Raw genomic sequence first — 12,257 nt, 5'->3', positions numbered from 1 at the left:
AGTTTGAGACTGATTGAAGACAGAGTGACAGACAGACAGACAGACACACACACACACAGATTCTGTGAATTATAGTACATATAGATCAGGGGTCTTCAACGTTTTTCAGGCCAAGGACCCCTTAGCTGAGAGAGAGGTGAAGTAAGGACCCCCACTACATGTTGGATTCATGTTAAATGTGTATTTTTAGACATTTAACCAGTTAAACCCTCAATACTTTGTAAACTTGACCTTTGGCTCGGTACTTGGTCTGCTCTTTTTTCCCTGTACACCAAACTCTCTGCCGAAAATACCCGATCTACAAGCTCACAACGCGTCGCAGACACGTTGTGAGCTGCTATTTTTGGCTAATGTTCCCCCCAGAATAGGGATGCTAGGGTTCAAGTGGTTAACATAAAAATAAAAATAATTTAAGTCCCTATCACACACAGATTTGGTGGCCCCCCTGCAGTATCTCTGAGGAACCCCCTAGGGGTCCCAGACCCCCTGGTATACAGTAGATAGGAAGTCCAACACACAAATGTGTGTGGGGAGTAATCAATTGGCATAACGACTAAATTGGGGAGAAAAGGGTTAAAAACACACACAAAAAAAATTTCCTTTTACATAACATAATTATGAACTGATACTCAGATGCTTTCTTAGAAGAATTTTACCCGTGGTACACAGTAAAATCTGTGTAAATGTATCCATTTTTAACTCAGAGTGTACAAATGGACCCATTTGGTTACATTTGTACACTCGCAAAGTTAAATGAACACACTGTGCAGTGTGCCCGTAAACTGTGACAAAATGGTGGTGTCATGCCTCACACTGTTCCATTGTGGTTCCATTCCATAACAGGAGGGACAGTTCCCTATGACCCAGAACAGAGCCTTGCAGCTGTTGTTTGACCTGCGCTACCTTAGTGCCACGCTGGGAACAAGACCCGAGGAGGGCAAGAGCTCCCGCTCCCAACAAGACCCCAGGTACTGTATATACTGTCAAACTGTTGATGATGTCGACGCGCCAACGTTTTGATTAATGCCATACTCATAAATAGACCCCACAAGACCCCAGGTACCGAACTAGAGACCCTGACGAGACCCTGTCTTTATACCCCACAAAAGACCCCAGGTATCATATAGAGCAGTGGTTTTCAACCCTTTTCATGCCAATTAAGGACCCCTAAATTGATATACATGTGGCTGTGGACCCCATCTGCATTTTATTTTTGCCAGGGACCCCCAGAAGAGAAGATTTGTGTTAAAAATGGAGAAACTCTTCAAACACTTTTTTTTGAAAATGTTCAAAAATAGCAGTGCGTCACTTCGTGCTGCGCTGCGAGCTTGTACATCTGCTATTTTTGAATAGCCAACATATACAATATGGATAAAGGGGTGAAAATGTATTAACACCTTTTGCTGGGGACCCCCTGGAACCGCCTCAAGGACCACTGGTTGAGAACCACTGATATAGAGAACCGACAACACCCCAGATGATTGATTGATTGAATACTTTATCGAGGATTTTTAAAAGTATAGCAGTACAACCGACGATTTAAAAACTCCAAATGGATGGGACACAAAAAAGCCGAAGGCTTGTTTCCACTGTGGTCCATTGAACAAAACAATCAGAACTCAAATAGTGCAAACAGAATCAGCACCATAGAGTGTACACTCTCAGAGTTAGGATTTTACAGTGCAGATTAGTGGCCCCGGAAATAGAAAATGGTATCAAATTGGGGTCCCTTGCCTAATGCATACCAAAGTGGGGGTACTTGAAAAAAAAATTGAGAACCGCTAATATAGAGACCCCACAAACCCCCCTTGAACCTGGTATTAACATACTGTGTGTGTGTGTGTGTGTGTGTGTGTGTGTGTGTGTGTGTGTGTGTGTGTGTGTGTGTGTGTGTGTGTGTGTGTGTGTGTGTGTGTGTGTGTGTGTGTGTGTGTGTGTGTGTGTGTGTGTGTGTTGGTTGCAGGGTCCAGGAGGTGTGTGATTGGTTGGAAAGCTACATCGACCCCTTTGATTTGGACGTCTTCACTCCGCATCTAAACGCCAACCTCAACCGCCTATCACAGAGAACCTCGGTACCGTCAGCCAATAGAATCACATCTCTGTACCGTCAACCAATAGAATCTTACCTCTATACCATCCACCAATAGAATAACACCCCGTTACCATCCACCAACAGAATCACACCTCTATACTATCTCTATGTCATCAACCAATAGAATAACACATGCATGTACAGTATGCCCCATGTCCAGTATGTCTATTGAAGTAGGAGGTCTCCACAATTCAAATCATCACAACTCACTGAATTCTCAACCGATTTTCACAGGAGTGGTTTGTCAGGAATGTCAGATTATGTCAGACAGATGTAGTTATGTTATGATGTAGGGACAAGGGTCTTCAACAGGGGGTCCGGATCCTAAGGGTTACTACAAGGGGGGCCGCCAAATGATTTTGTGATAGGATCTCAGTGTTGTGATCAACACTGATGACAGTGCTGTCAAACAAATGAAGCTATCTATGAAATCTATGAAAACGTTTAATTTGCAACATTTTATAGAATATGTAGTGGGGGTCCCTGCTTCAATTTTCTATCAGCTAAGGGGTCCATGGCCTGAAAAACGTTGAAGATTCCTGATGAAGGATATGTGGTTAAATGAAAAATTAGGGTTTTCATACCAACCATATCATGGTTTAGATAAAGTTGTAGTCTCAGGTAATTCTATAAATTGGGCCTCTTCTTACTTCCTTCACAGGTGTTACCAATGGTACTAATGAAGGCTCTGTTCCATCCTGGTCAAACAGAGTCAGGTTACTGATATTGCATGTTGGCTCACTGGAAACACTCTGCTACACCAGTGGGTCTCAAAGTTTGGACAAGGTACCCTCATTGAGGGGGTTCCAAATGGCCCCTTACATGTGTGTAACTCTGAGAGTGTACAAATGGACCCGTAAGGGTCCATTTGGTTCCATTTGTACACTCTCAGTTATGGGGGTCCCATTAAAAAGGTTTGAGAACCACTGTGCTACACTAAATGGAACAGAGCCTTCATTAGAATAATTAGTAACACCTACACCTGCGAAGGAAGTAAGGAAGAGGCCCAATTTCTTTCCAATATGGCTGCTGTGCATAGAGCCTGTTGTCTTTGTGTTGCTAGGTGTATTGAGTGTACTGTTGTCGTGGTGATGTGTGTGTGTGTTTCTAGGTGTTGCTGGGGCTGTTGACAGGCACAGAGAAGCAGTTTGTGTCACGGAACAGCAGCAGTGTCACCTCCCAGGAGCCCTACAACATCCTGCCCCTGGCCAGCAGCCAGATCAGGTGCGGAGGGAATTGTAGTTATATAACTCAACATTTGTGTAGTTCACGGAGAAGTCAGTGTTTAGACTTTTTATCAGGAAGATCATTTATTTTCATTGTCAACCAGTAGGTATCCTAACCCAGTGTTTCTCAAAGTGGAGTCCTTGAGGTTATTGCAGGGGGTCCCCCACCACAATGAGTAACAGTTTAACAACTCACATTTTTGGCTATTCAAAAATACCTGATCTAAAGTGCCCACAAAAAGTTCGGAAAAGGTTTGAAAGGTTTGAAAAGGTTTTGTGCCCCAAAGACATTTCAAAATAATTCCAAAAGATCTTTCAAAATGTTTCAAAAATAGCAGATCTACAAGCTCTCAGATCTTATAAACTGCCCACAAAAGGTTCAGAAACGTAACTTCGGTTGATTATTCCTCCCCTTTAAAAATACCAATTGGTATTGTGTTTTATATCATGTTTATCGTTGATTAGTCACCTTTACAACGAGGTACAGCTTGTAAGGATCGGGCATTCCTGGAATGAGCAACACAGCTAAACGTGTGGCTAGCGCCCCCAAAACATTTGCCAAAATACCCCAATATTGCTTGTGTTAATCACTCTCGTTTTGAGCGACCTGCCAGCACACACTTGCTGAGAGGTGTGTGCCAGTCACAGGTGTGTGTGACTGACACCTGAGTTAGGTCTTGCAACTTTGTTGAGTTTGTGTATGCTCCAAGCAGCAACACTGCCCCCATGGAAAGATGCTACGTTTGTCCCTACAGGATAAGGCCCATGCAATAGGGCAAGCTGGTGTTCCGTTACGCAGATTACGCATTATTTGATGTCAGCCCTGGTACCATTTGCAGGCAGATGTGTGCCAGTCACAGGTGTGTGACTGGCACCTGAGCAGGGGTCCTGCAACTTTGACATCTGTCTTTGGTACCGTTGTGCAAATCTTGCCGGTAAATCTCTGGAAGAAAACCTATGGTTCCTCAGTGAAGCAAGGGATGCAACCGGTCTTCTTGGGTTGTTGTCTTCCTTTGACTTCACCAGTCTCACAGAACTTGGTCCTAAGTTTGGAAATGGTACCAGGGCTGACACCAAATAATGCTTCCACTTGCCCTATTGCACCTTATCCTGAAGGGACAAACATGGCATCTTTCCATGGGGGCAGTGTTGCTGCATGGAGCATACAAACTCAACAAAGTTGCAGAACCCATGCTCAGGTGCCAGTCACACACCTGTGACTGGCACCAGCACACACCTGCCAGCCGGTGTGTGCTGGCAGGTTGCTCAAAACGAGAGCGATTACCAACAAAAGCATTTTGGGGGATTTTGGCATTTTTTTGGGGGTGCCACCCACATGTTTAGCTGTGTTGCTCATTCTACGAATGCCCGATCCTTACAAACTGTACCTTATTGTAAAGGTGACATAATATGATAACATAATAATGATATAAAACATAATACCAATTGGTATTTTTAAAGAGGCGAAATACACAACCTAAGTTAAGTTTCCAAACTTTTTGTGGGCAGTTTATAAGCTCACAATGTGACACATTGTGAGCTTGTAGATCTGCTATTTTTGAAACATTTTGATAGATCTTTTGGAATTATTTTGAAATGTCTTAACACGTGGGGCACAAAACCTTTTCAAAACTTAACAAAAGCTTACATTGCATATGTAAGGTTGTAGATCTGTTATTTTTGGTACACAACAGTGTTTATGTTTATTAAGCTTTCAGCATGATCACAGGTTTAAAAAGACAGGTTAAAACATTGAATTATTTAGCTAGTACAATATAAAACTTCCATCTCAATAAATCAAAAGTTCAGAATCTAAAAACAACCTGAAACACAAATCTAAAATCCACTATCATTTAACACATTGACTGCCAGAATTATTTCAGATTTTTAGCTGTAGCCTGCCAGAGATTTTTCATTGAAAAAAAAAGTACTCAGGAGCCGAGATACAGAATTTTTAAGTTTTAAGTTAACAAGGAAGTGGATAGGAGTCTAAATCTTCGAACAATCATATCTCCTTGGTCTTTGGGTCAAAAACAGCTGTCTTGGCAGCCCACGTATTTATTAAAAATAGAACGCAGATCTGCGTTTTTGGCAGCCAATGTGTTAAGAGTCTGCACATATACGTATATGATTGGTGATTGCTTGTATCTCTCAGTTGGGCAACTTGGGATGTCCAGTGTGTTTGAGTTCCTTGTTTGGTGACCAGAGATCTCCTTCCTGAGGGCTGGTAGCCAGTTTCTGAAGTTGCACTTAAACAGCTTCCTGTCAAAGTGGAGACACAGTTGAGTGCGTCTCTCTGCTAGGTGCACAATGTGAGGGTGCCACGAGTACCTCCGGCCAAGTATGATTTTGCAAGCCCATTTCGGAACTCTTTCCAGTCTTTTAGTCTGGCCGTCAGTCAAGGAACTGTGACAGACTGGGACTGCCTGCTCCAGCACTGGGCGCACGTAGCCTGTGAATATCCAAAACAATTCAGGATCTCAGACCCCCAAATTTCTTCAGGCGGCAAAGGACAAAAAGCTTTGTGGTCAATTATAGTCCATACTAGACCTTAACTGTGTGTCAGACTTCTAGTATGTTTTGGTCAGTGGAGAGTGTTGACAGGGCTGGTTTCTGTCTCGTCCCAGTGACATTGCGTTATCTTGGATTGAGTTTCATTTTTGTGCTCCTTTACCCAGAAGACAGCAGTTTGATGTTGTGACTCAATAATGCATATTTGCGGCTATTAATGTTTGTGTTTTGTGTCATTCCCAGGTTTGGCTTGCTGCCTCTGAGCATGACCAACGCACGCAAGGCCAAGTCAGCCATCAGATCTACCACCACCACACGTCCACTGGTAAGACACCGCACCACTGGGAGATAAAGCCTGATTTGTATGAAAATATTTCCAGTGTTCAACCGAATATAAAGCAGGCTTTAGGGGCTTTCTCTTGAAAGACCCCAGGGGCTGTTTTGTAGCCATTTTTTTACATCCATTTGTCTAGCAAAACTGTTGGCAAGTGAACTTTTGAGATGTCACGAAAAGACTCAAATAAAACTTGAATGAGTTTCTAACAAGCTTAACGTGTTGTTAGCTACACCGTCTTACTACAGAGTACTATATAATTTATGACGCGTATATCGTTGTTATCAGGTGGAAACCTTTCGGTGCAAAACAGTTCCTTTTTTATTATTATTTTAAAAAACATTTTTGAATAGTTAAAATATAGACCAACACGTCGCGATGCGACGTTTTGTCAGCTTGTAGATCTGCTATTTTAACTACTTTTGTGTGACACTCTTGTATGATGAAGTTGGACGTTAATTATATTTTTTTTAAACATACAAATTTGAAGCATGGAGATACAAGGTTTCTGCCCGACAGCAACAATATATTTATTTTTATTTTTGTTGTTGTGTGTCATTCTTTTGGGTAAATATTGTTTTGTTAAACTCTCTACCTTTGCCAGCATTATTGAATGTGGGAGTCACAGGCAAGTCCCTCTGCTGGCCCACTGCTGTCACTGCAGTGGACCTTGTGTTTGTGTGTGTGTGGGTGTGTGTGTAGTTCTTATTATGTGTGTACATCTATGTAGTGTTAATTGTAGATGCTCATGTATAATGTGATTAGTGCATTCAAAAGAACAGGCTTGCACTCAATATGTAGTTTGTTTTATATATAATTAACCTGTTTTATTTATACATGTCACAGTCACCTCCACAATTAATGGCACCCTTGATAAAGATGCTAGTAATGATAATGATATTAACGATAATAATAATAATAATAATAATGATAACGACCATCATCATCTTATTATATTAGGCATGTACACTTTTTTCTTCCTTTAATTCATAAATCTGAAATCAACCTCAAGAACATAACAGTATTGCAATTACAAATATTTTCTCAAGAAAATAGGTTTCACAATTATTTGCAACCCCTATATGCACATAGATAGATACATAGATAGATACATAGATACATAGATACATAGATACATACATAGATACATACATAGATACATAGATACATAGATACATAGATATATAGAGAGATAGATAGATACATAGATATATAAATAGATATCAATCTATCTTTATCAAGGGTGCTGATATTGTGTATTTTACTGTACATCCATAGATGATATTTAACCATCCAGCCTGATGGTTAAATATCCAGAATCACTGTGCTTGGTAAAGACACAGTAGTTCTGTTTTGAGCCAAATTCAACATTCTACTTGTTGTTGAGTGCAGTCTTATTCTTCTGCATAGATGGTATTAGTTGATGAGTGTGCAGTAGCCTACCTGCACGTTTGCAGTGTGATTTTACCATATTACTGCTGCATTGTGCAATACAAGACCTGAGAATAATATGAAGGCTTTATTCAGACATAACAATATGGACACGCACTACTAGCCTCCATGTTGTTCCCACCTCCTTTCTAATGCTTAAAGGTGGCGCAAGTCATATTTTCTGGTTAAAACATAAAGGTTGTTGAAAGGTTAAAGCACTATATTCTGAGAGTAATCATCGCGTTATTGTTCAGTAGCAGATGTCTCCCTGTCTATCCAGCTCTTTAAAATACATACACACAAATACATGTTCAGGTGGGTTCCCAATTTCCTAATCAGGAGAGTAATTCTTCAGCTTCAATTGTCATCTAAATTTTGGTTTCATCACTTCCAATTTCAATTATTTATCTCCTGAATGGATAACATTGGTATCCCGTCCTGAAAATGTATTTTCTGTTTACAAAAGAAACAGGAGACCCCTATTACTCGATAGTCTTTAACAATGATTACTATCAAATTATAGAGCTATTTAACTCGTATTTTAACAAGACTATCACTTTCCATCACCTTTAATTAGCTTGTTGTGCGCTAATAATTGCCCATGTTCATCAGTATATCTCATAATGCAGCTTTAATATCTGAACCAATGATTGTCAGTCCTGCAGGAGGAGAGAAGAAAATATTGCTTTTATGCTCGATGAATGACCTCTTTGCTCTTTAATGATTGTGAAGCATCAGCCTTGCATCAGCTTTGTTGCAAGATTTGCACTGGACGGCAGCCCATGTTAAGTTATACTGACAATTTTGCACGCTGAATAGCGGATCTACAAGCTCACAATGTGCCGTGATGCGACGCATTGTGAGCTTGTAGATCTTCTCTTTTCAGCGCGTGACGGCATATAAGGCCTCATGGTCTGCTAATGGTAGAGCACAATCCCAACCTCACGTTAATATCATTTGTTGAGCCATAAAGCCATGTAAAGCTATTGTAATGAGTTTGTGTCTATCTGTGTATACTGTATTTATGTAATTATGAAGCCAATTTTTATGGGGGGATCGCTCGTTTTGATTTACTCAACGGCCTGCGTGTGTGCAAGACAGCAAATGCATGAGTTTTTATACTAATGGTAAATGGTAAATAGTGCATTTATATAGCGCCTTTATACAATGTGCATTACATTCACCCAAACCATGCAAGGCACCAACATGTAGCCTGGTAAACCCTCCCTCCGGAAATCTAATTTCTATTTGATTCCAGGAGTGAGTCTGGCCTGATAGCCCATTGTGGGGGTTTCTAGTGGAATTACCAGCTAACCGAGCCTATCAGCGTCGTCGCACATCGTTCTGTGATTGACAGCGACAGTTGGCCAATCAGGTGGCGAGTTCGAGTGAGCCCAAAACACGAACGGCAGCCATCTTTTTCTGTCCGCTATAATCTCCGCGATTTTTTGACTTCAAAAAGCTCTCTAACTTCTATTTTGAGGCACGGAATTTACTTATAAGATATCGTTTGGATAGAATTTAGTTGTTTAACTTCATATATGTGGTCAATTAATCATGACAAAGCCTATTTAAAAATAAAAATTTAGAGAACCGGTAGGGGTGGGCAGTGACACCCATGTACCCGAATAAGGCAACCCATTTTGGGCTTGGCTGTCTCAAAAGTCCCGTTGACGTCACATTAGACTGGTGAACTGCTGATTGGCTGAAGGGGAAAAAATATCATTGGCTGAAGGGGTTGTCAGTCAACGGTATTACTTCCGCCCAACTCAGCCTGCAGCCAATATTGCAGAATGGGCTATCAGGCCAGACTCACTCCTGGAATCAAATAGAAATTAGATTTCCGGAGGGAGGGTTTACCAGGCTAACCAACATGCTCATCGGAAGCAAAATTAGGGGTTCTGTGTCTTGGACACTTCGGCAGGCACTGACTCTGGGGGGGAGCCCGGGATCGAACTGTGAACCTTCCGTTTCCTAAGCGGCCACTCTACCTCCTGAGCCACTGCCACCCCTTTATTTATGGGCAGGCGCGCCGTCTGAGTTGGCAAGCCGTGGTGGACGGAATAGGGGTTTCACATGAACCAAAAGGCACGATCCCTCTGTGTCAATCACCATGGTGGTTTTGTGGTTTCACATACTTTTGGCTTCAGGATAGCATAAAAAGGTGTACACTGTACTGTATGTACATTACAATTATACTATATGTGTCACTGAATGCAATGTTGTCCAGCAAAGGGTGCTGAAAACTCAGCTTTCCTACTGTTTATCTCCCCCTGTTGTCCTGTTACCTGTGTCCCTCTCAGCTTTCCTACTGTTTGTCTCAATATAGGACAGTGGTTCTGTAACTTTGTATTTATTTATGTCAAGGACCCCCAGTTTACATTATGCATTAGACCACAGACCCCTATAACTCTGAGAGTTTACAAATGGAACCAAATGGACCCGTACGGGTCCATTTGGTTCCATTTGTAGATTTTGTACACTCTCAGAGTTACAAACCTGTAAGGTCTGACCATTTTGTTCCTATCAATAATTTAGCTGGGGACCCCCTGGAACTCCCATAAGGACCCTCGGGGTCCCCCGACCCCACTTTGAGGACCACTGATATAGGACATGGCATCTTAGAGGTGTGCATAGTTGATCCACATGGATCATCACCTTTCACTCGGGGAGTCTGGTAGTGTTTCATCCCAAGATAGTTATGGTGTTTACATCTCGTTCTGGTGGACAGATTAGCAGACAGTGACATACGTACTGGTAAACAGACAGCTTCATTATAATAGTTTCACATGGATGCATGGCTCAACTTAAAAACCAGAACAGAGATGACTCTCCTTTGAAACATGAAACTCTTAAGTTGAGATTCTACCCATATAAAAGCACAATTATACTTTGGTTGAGGTTTGGGTTGTGTAGTTACTTAACTTGCCATGATGTAACTCCAAATGTTTGTGGGCATTTTAATAGGTGCTCAGTTGATTAAAAACTGATAATCCAAAATACTCTCCCCTTTGACTTATATTGCAGGTCTCGGTCACACTTTCAGCACACAAACAAAGTGGATTCTGCCAATGTCAAAACAGTTCAACACCACTAGGAAGAAGTTTCCAGTAGACAATGTTTCTGTGTCCAAATCACCTTGTTTGCTATTGCGTGTGTAAGAAGTGATGATAGTGCCTTTATCAATTATTGTAAACAGACATAAACAAGTAGTTTTATACATAATCTGCTTTGTTAGTGTGACTTTTGAGAGCTGTTTCACTGTGCAATGTAAGTTAGCACATTGGGTGCCACATTGGGGGGGGGGCTAGCGCAGCTCTGGAATCCTCCACGGTGACTCTGAGAAGGAAGGGACAGATGGATCACCGTGCCAAAAAAACTGGCTCCGGTCCGCTCCCATTCTATCTCCTTGCAAAAAAGACTCCATATTTCCTTAACTTTTTACAGTGGGGAAAACCACTAATTTTCTATCCGAGATCACTCCGCCGTGGTGACTCGCGTGAGAGATGTTATTGTTCCAGGCGTTAGCCAGGACCATCCACCATCGTGCAAGCATATATTGTTTACAATCGGGTGCTCGTCGTGGAGTCTACAGCTGTAAACAGCGTAGCGTAACGGTGAGATCTCTGCCACTCAACGTCACTTTTTTAAATAAAACTCTGGCACCAAATGTGTTAATGAGTCTATTTTGGGTTATCAGTTTTCAATCAACTAAGCAAATATTGAAGATATCTAATCAATATTTGGAGCTACATCATAAGGTAACTACACCACCCAAACCTCTACCAAAGTGGCATTGTGCTTTAAGCTTATTATACTAGTATAGCCTACAATGGTGTCACTTACCAAAAATAACAGATTTTCAAGCTAACTTTTTTTCTGTTAGTTTGAAAATGAGCTATTTTTTTGGCAAGCAACACTGCTATACTACAGAGTATAAATTAGGCTTGATGCAGCTCTTCTGAATTTAAGACCAATTATTAATGTTTGTTTTTCTCTCTCTTTTTTTCACCTAGGTTCCTCCCACGTCAACACCAGCCAATGACAACACTTTCCGCCCTGGCAACTTGTTCAGGCAGTTAGCCAATCAGGAGGAAGAAACTGTAGCTCCGTCATTGTTCAAGTTGGGCTGGCTATCGGGCATGTCCAAATAACACTACTGTTGAGATGTGTCGCTGCAACTGTACAGAACCTTTGTAAAAAATAATGCTAACCTGCTATTTTGATGGGCTTCCATTTATGTTATTTCTGACTGATTTACCTGCTATGTATCTACAAGTTCACACAATGCTGTAACATTACTGATATAAGATCAATACATTCTTGATTTCACTGAGATTGTTGTGGTTTCTTAATGTGAATTTGTGATTATTTTCTCTATATTGTAATTTTATTTTCATTGTGTATATTTGTTCCTCTTCATTAATGCTAGTAAAGTGATAGTAATTGTCAAAAACGGGATGTAAGCTCACCCAATCACAAGTTAGAAATGGGGGGCTGATGGCAGGAGATTGTGACAATGGAGTTGGCCGCTGTCTGCTACAGGAATGTCAGATGGATGGGTTTGCATCTCCACACAAACACTACTAAATGATGTACAATATCGGTATCAGTGGATGGATGTAGTGTTTGTCACTGTTTTCACTGTTATATGTACATATTT

The 12,257-nt window shown here is 41.2% G+C and overlaps 1 protein-coding gene across 1 annotated transcript in view; it reads left to right on the top strand.

The window, feature by feature from the left end:
- Positions 1-11,926, top strand: part of cog1 (component of oligomeric golgi complex 1) — a 51,109-nt gene extending 39,183 nt beyond the window's left edge. The window contains exons 13-17 of the mRNA XM_080446455.1: positions 844-968; positions 1,964-2,072; positions 3,204-3,316; positions 6,073-6,154; positions 11,611-11,926. Of these exons, the coding sequence (XP_080302581.1) occupies positions 844-968; positions 1,964-2,072; positions 3,204-3,316; positions 6,073-6,154; positions 11,611-11,748 (567 nt within the window). The 3' untranslated portion in view covers positions 11,749-11,926. The remainder of the gene's footprint in view (positions 1-843; positions 969-1,963; positions 2,073-3,203; positions 3,317-6,072; positions 6,155-11,610) is intronic.
- The last annotated feature ends 331 nt before the right edge of the window (positions 11,927-12,257 follow it).

Source organism: Gymnoscopelus braueri (assembly GCF_963280865.1).
Source record: "Gymnoscopelus braueri genome assembly, chromosome: 13".
NCBI lineage: Eukaryota > Metazoa > Chordata > Actinopteri > Myctophiformes > Myctophidae > Gymnoscopelus > Gymnoscopelus braueri.
The sequence above is the reverse complement of the archived record's forward strand: the minus strand, read 5'-3'. Positions and strand labels throughout refer to the sequence as shown.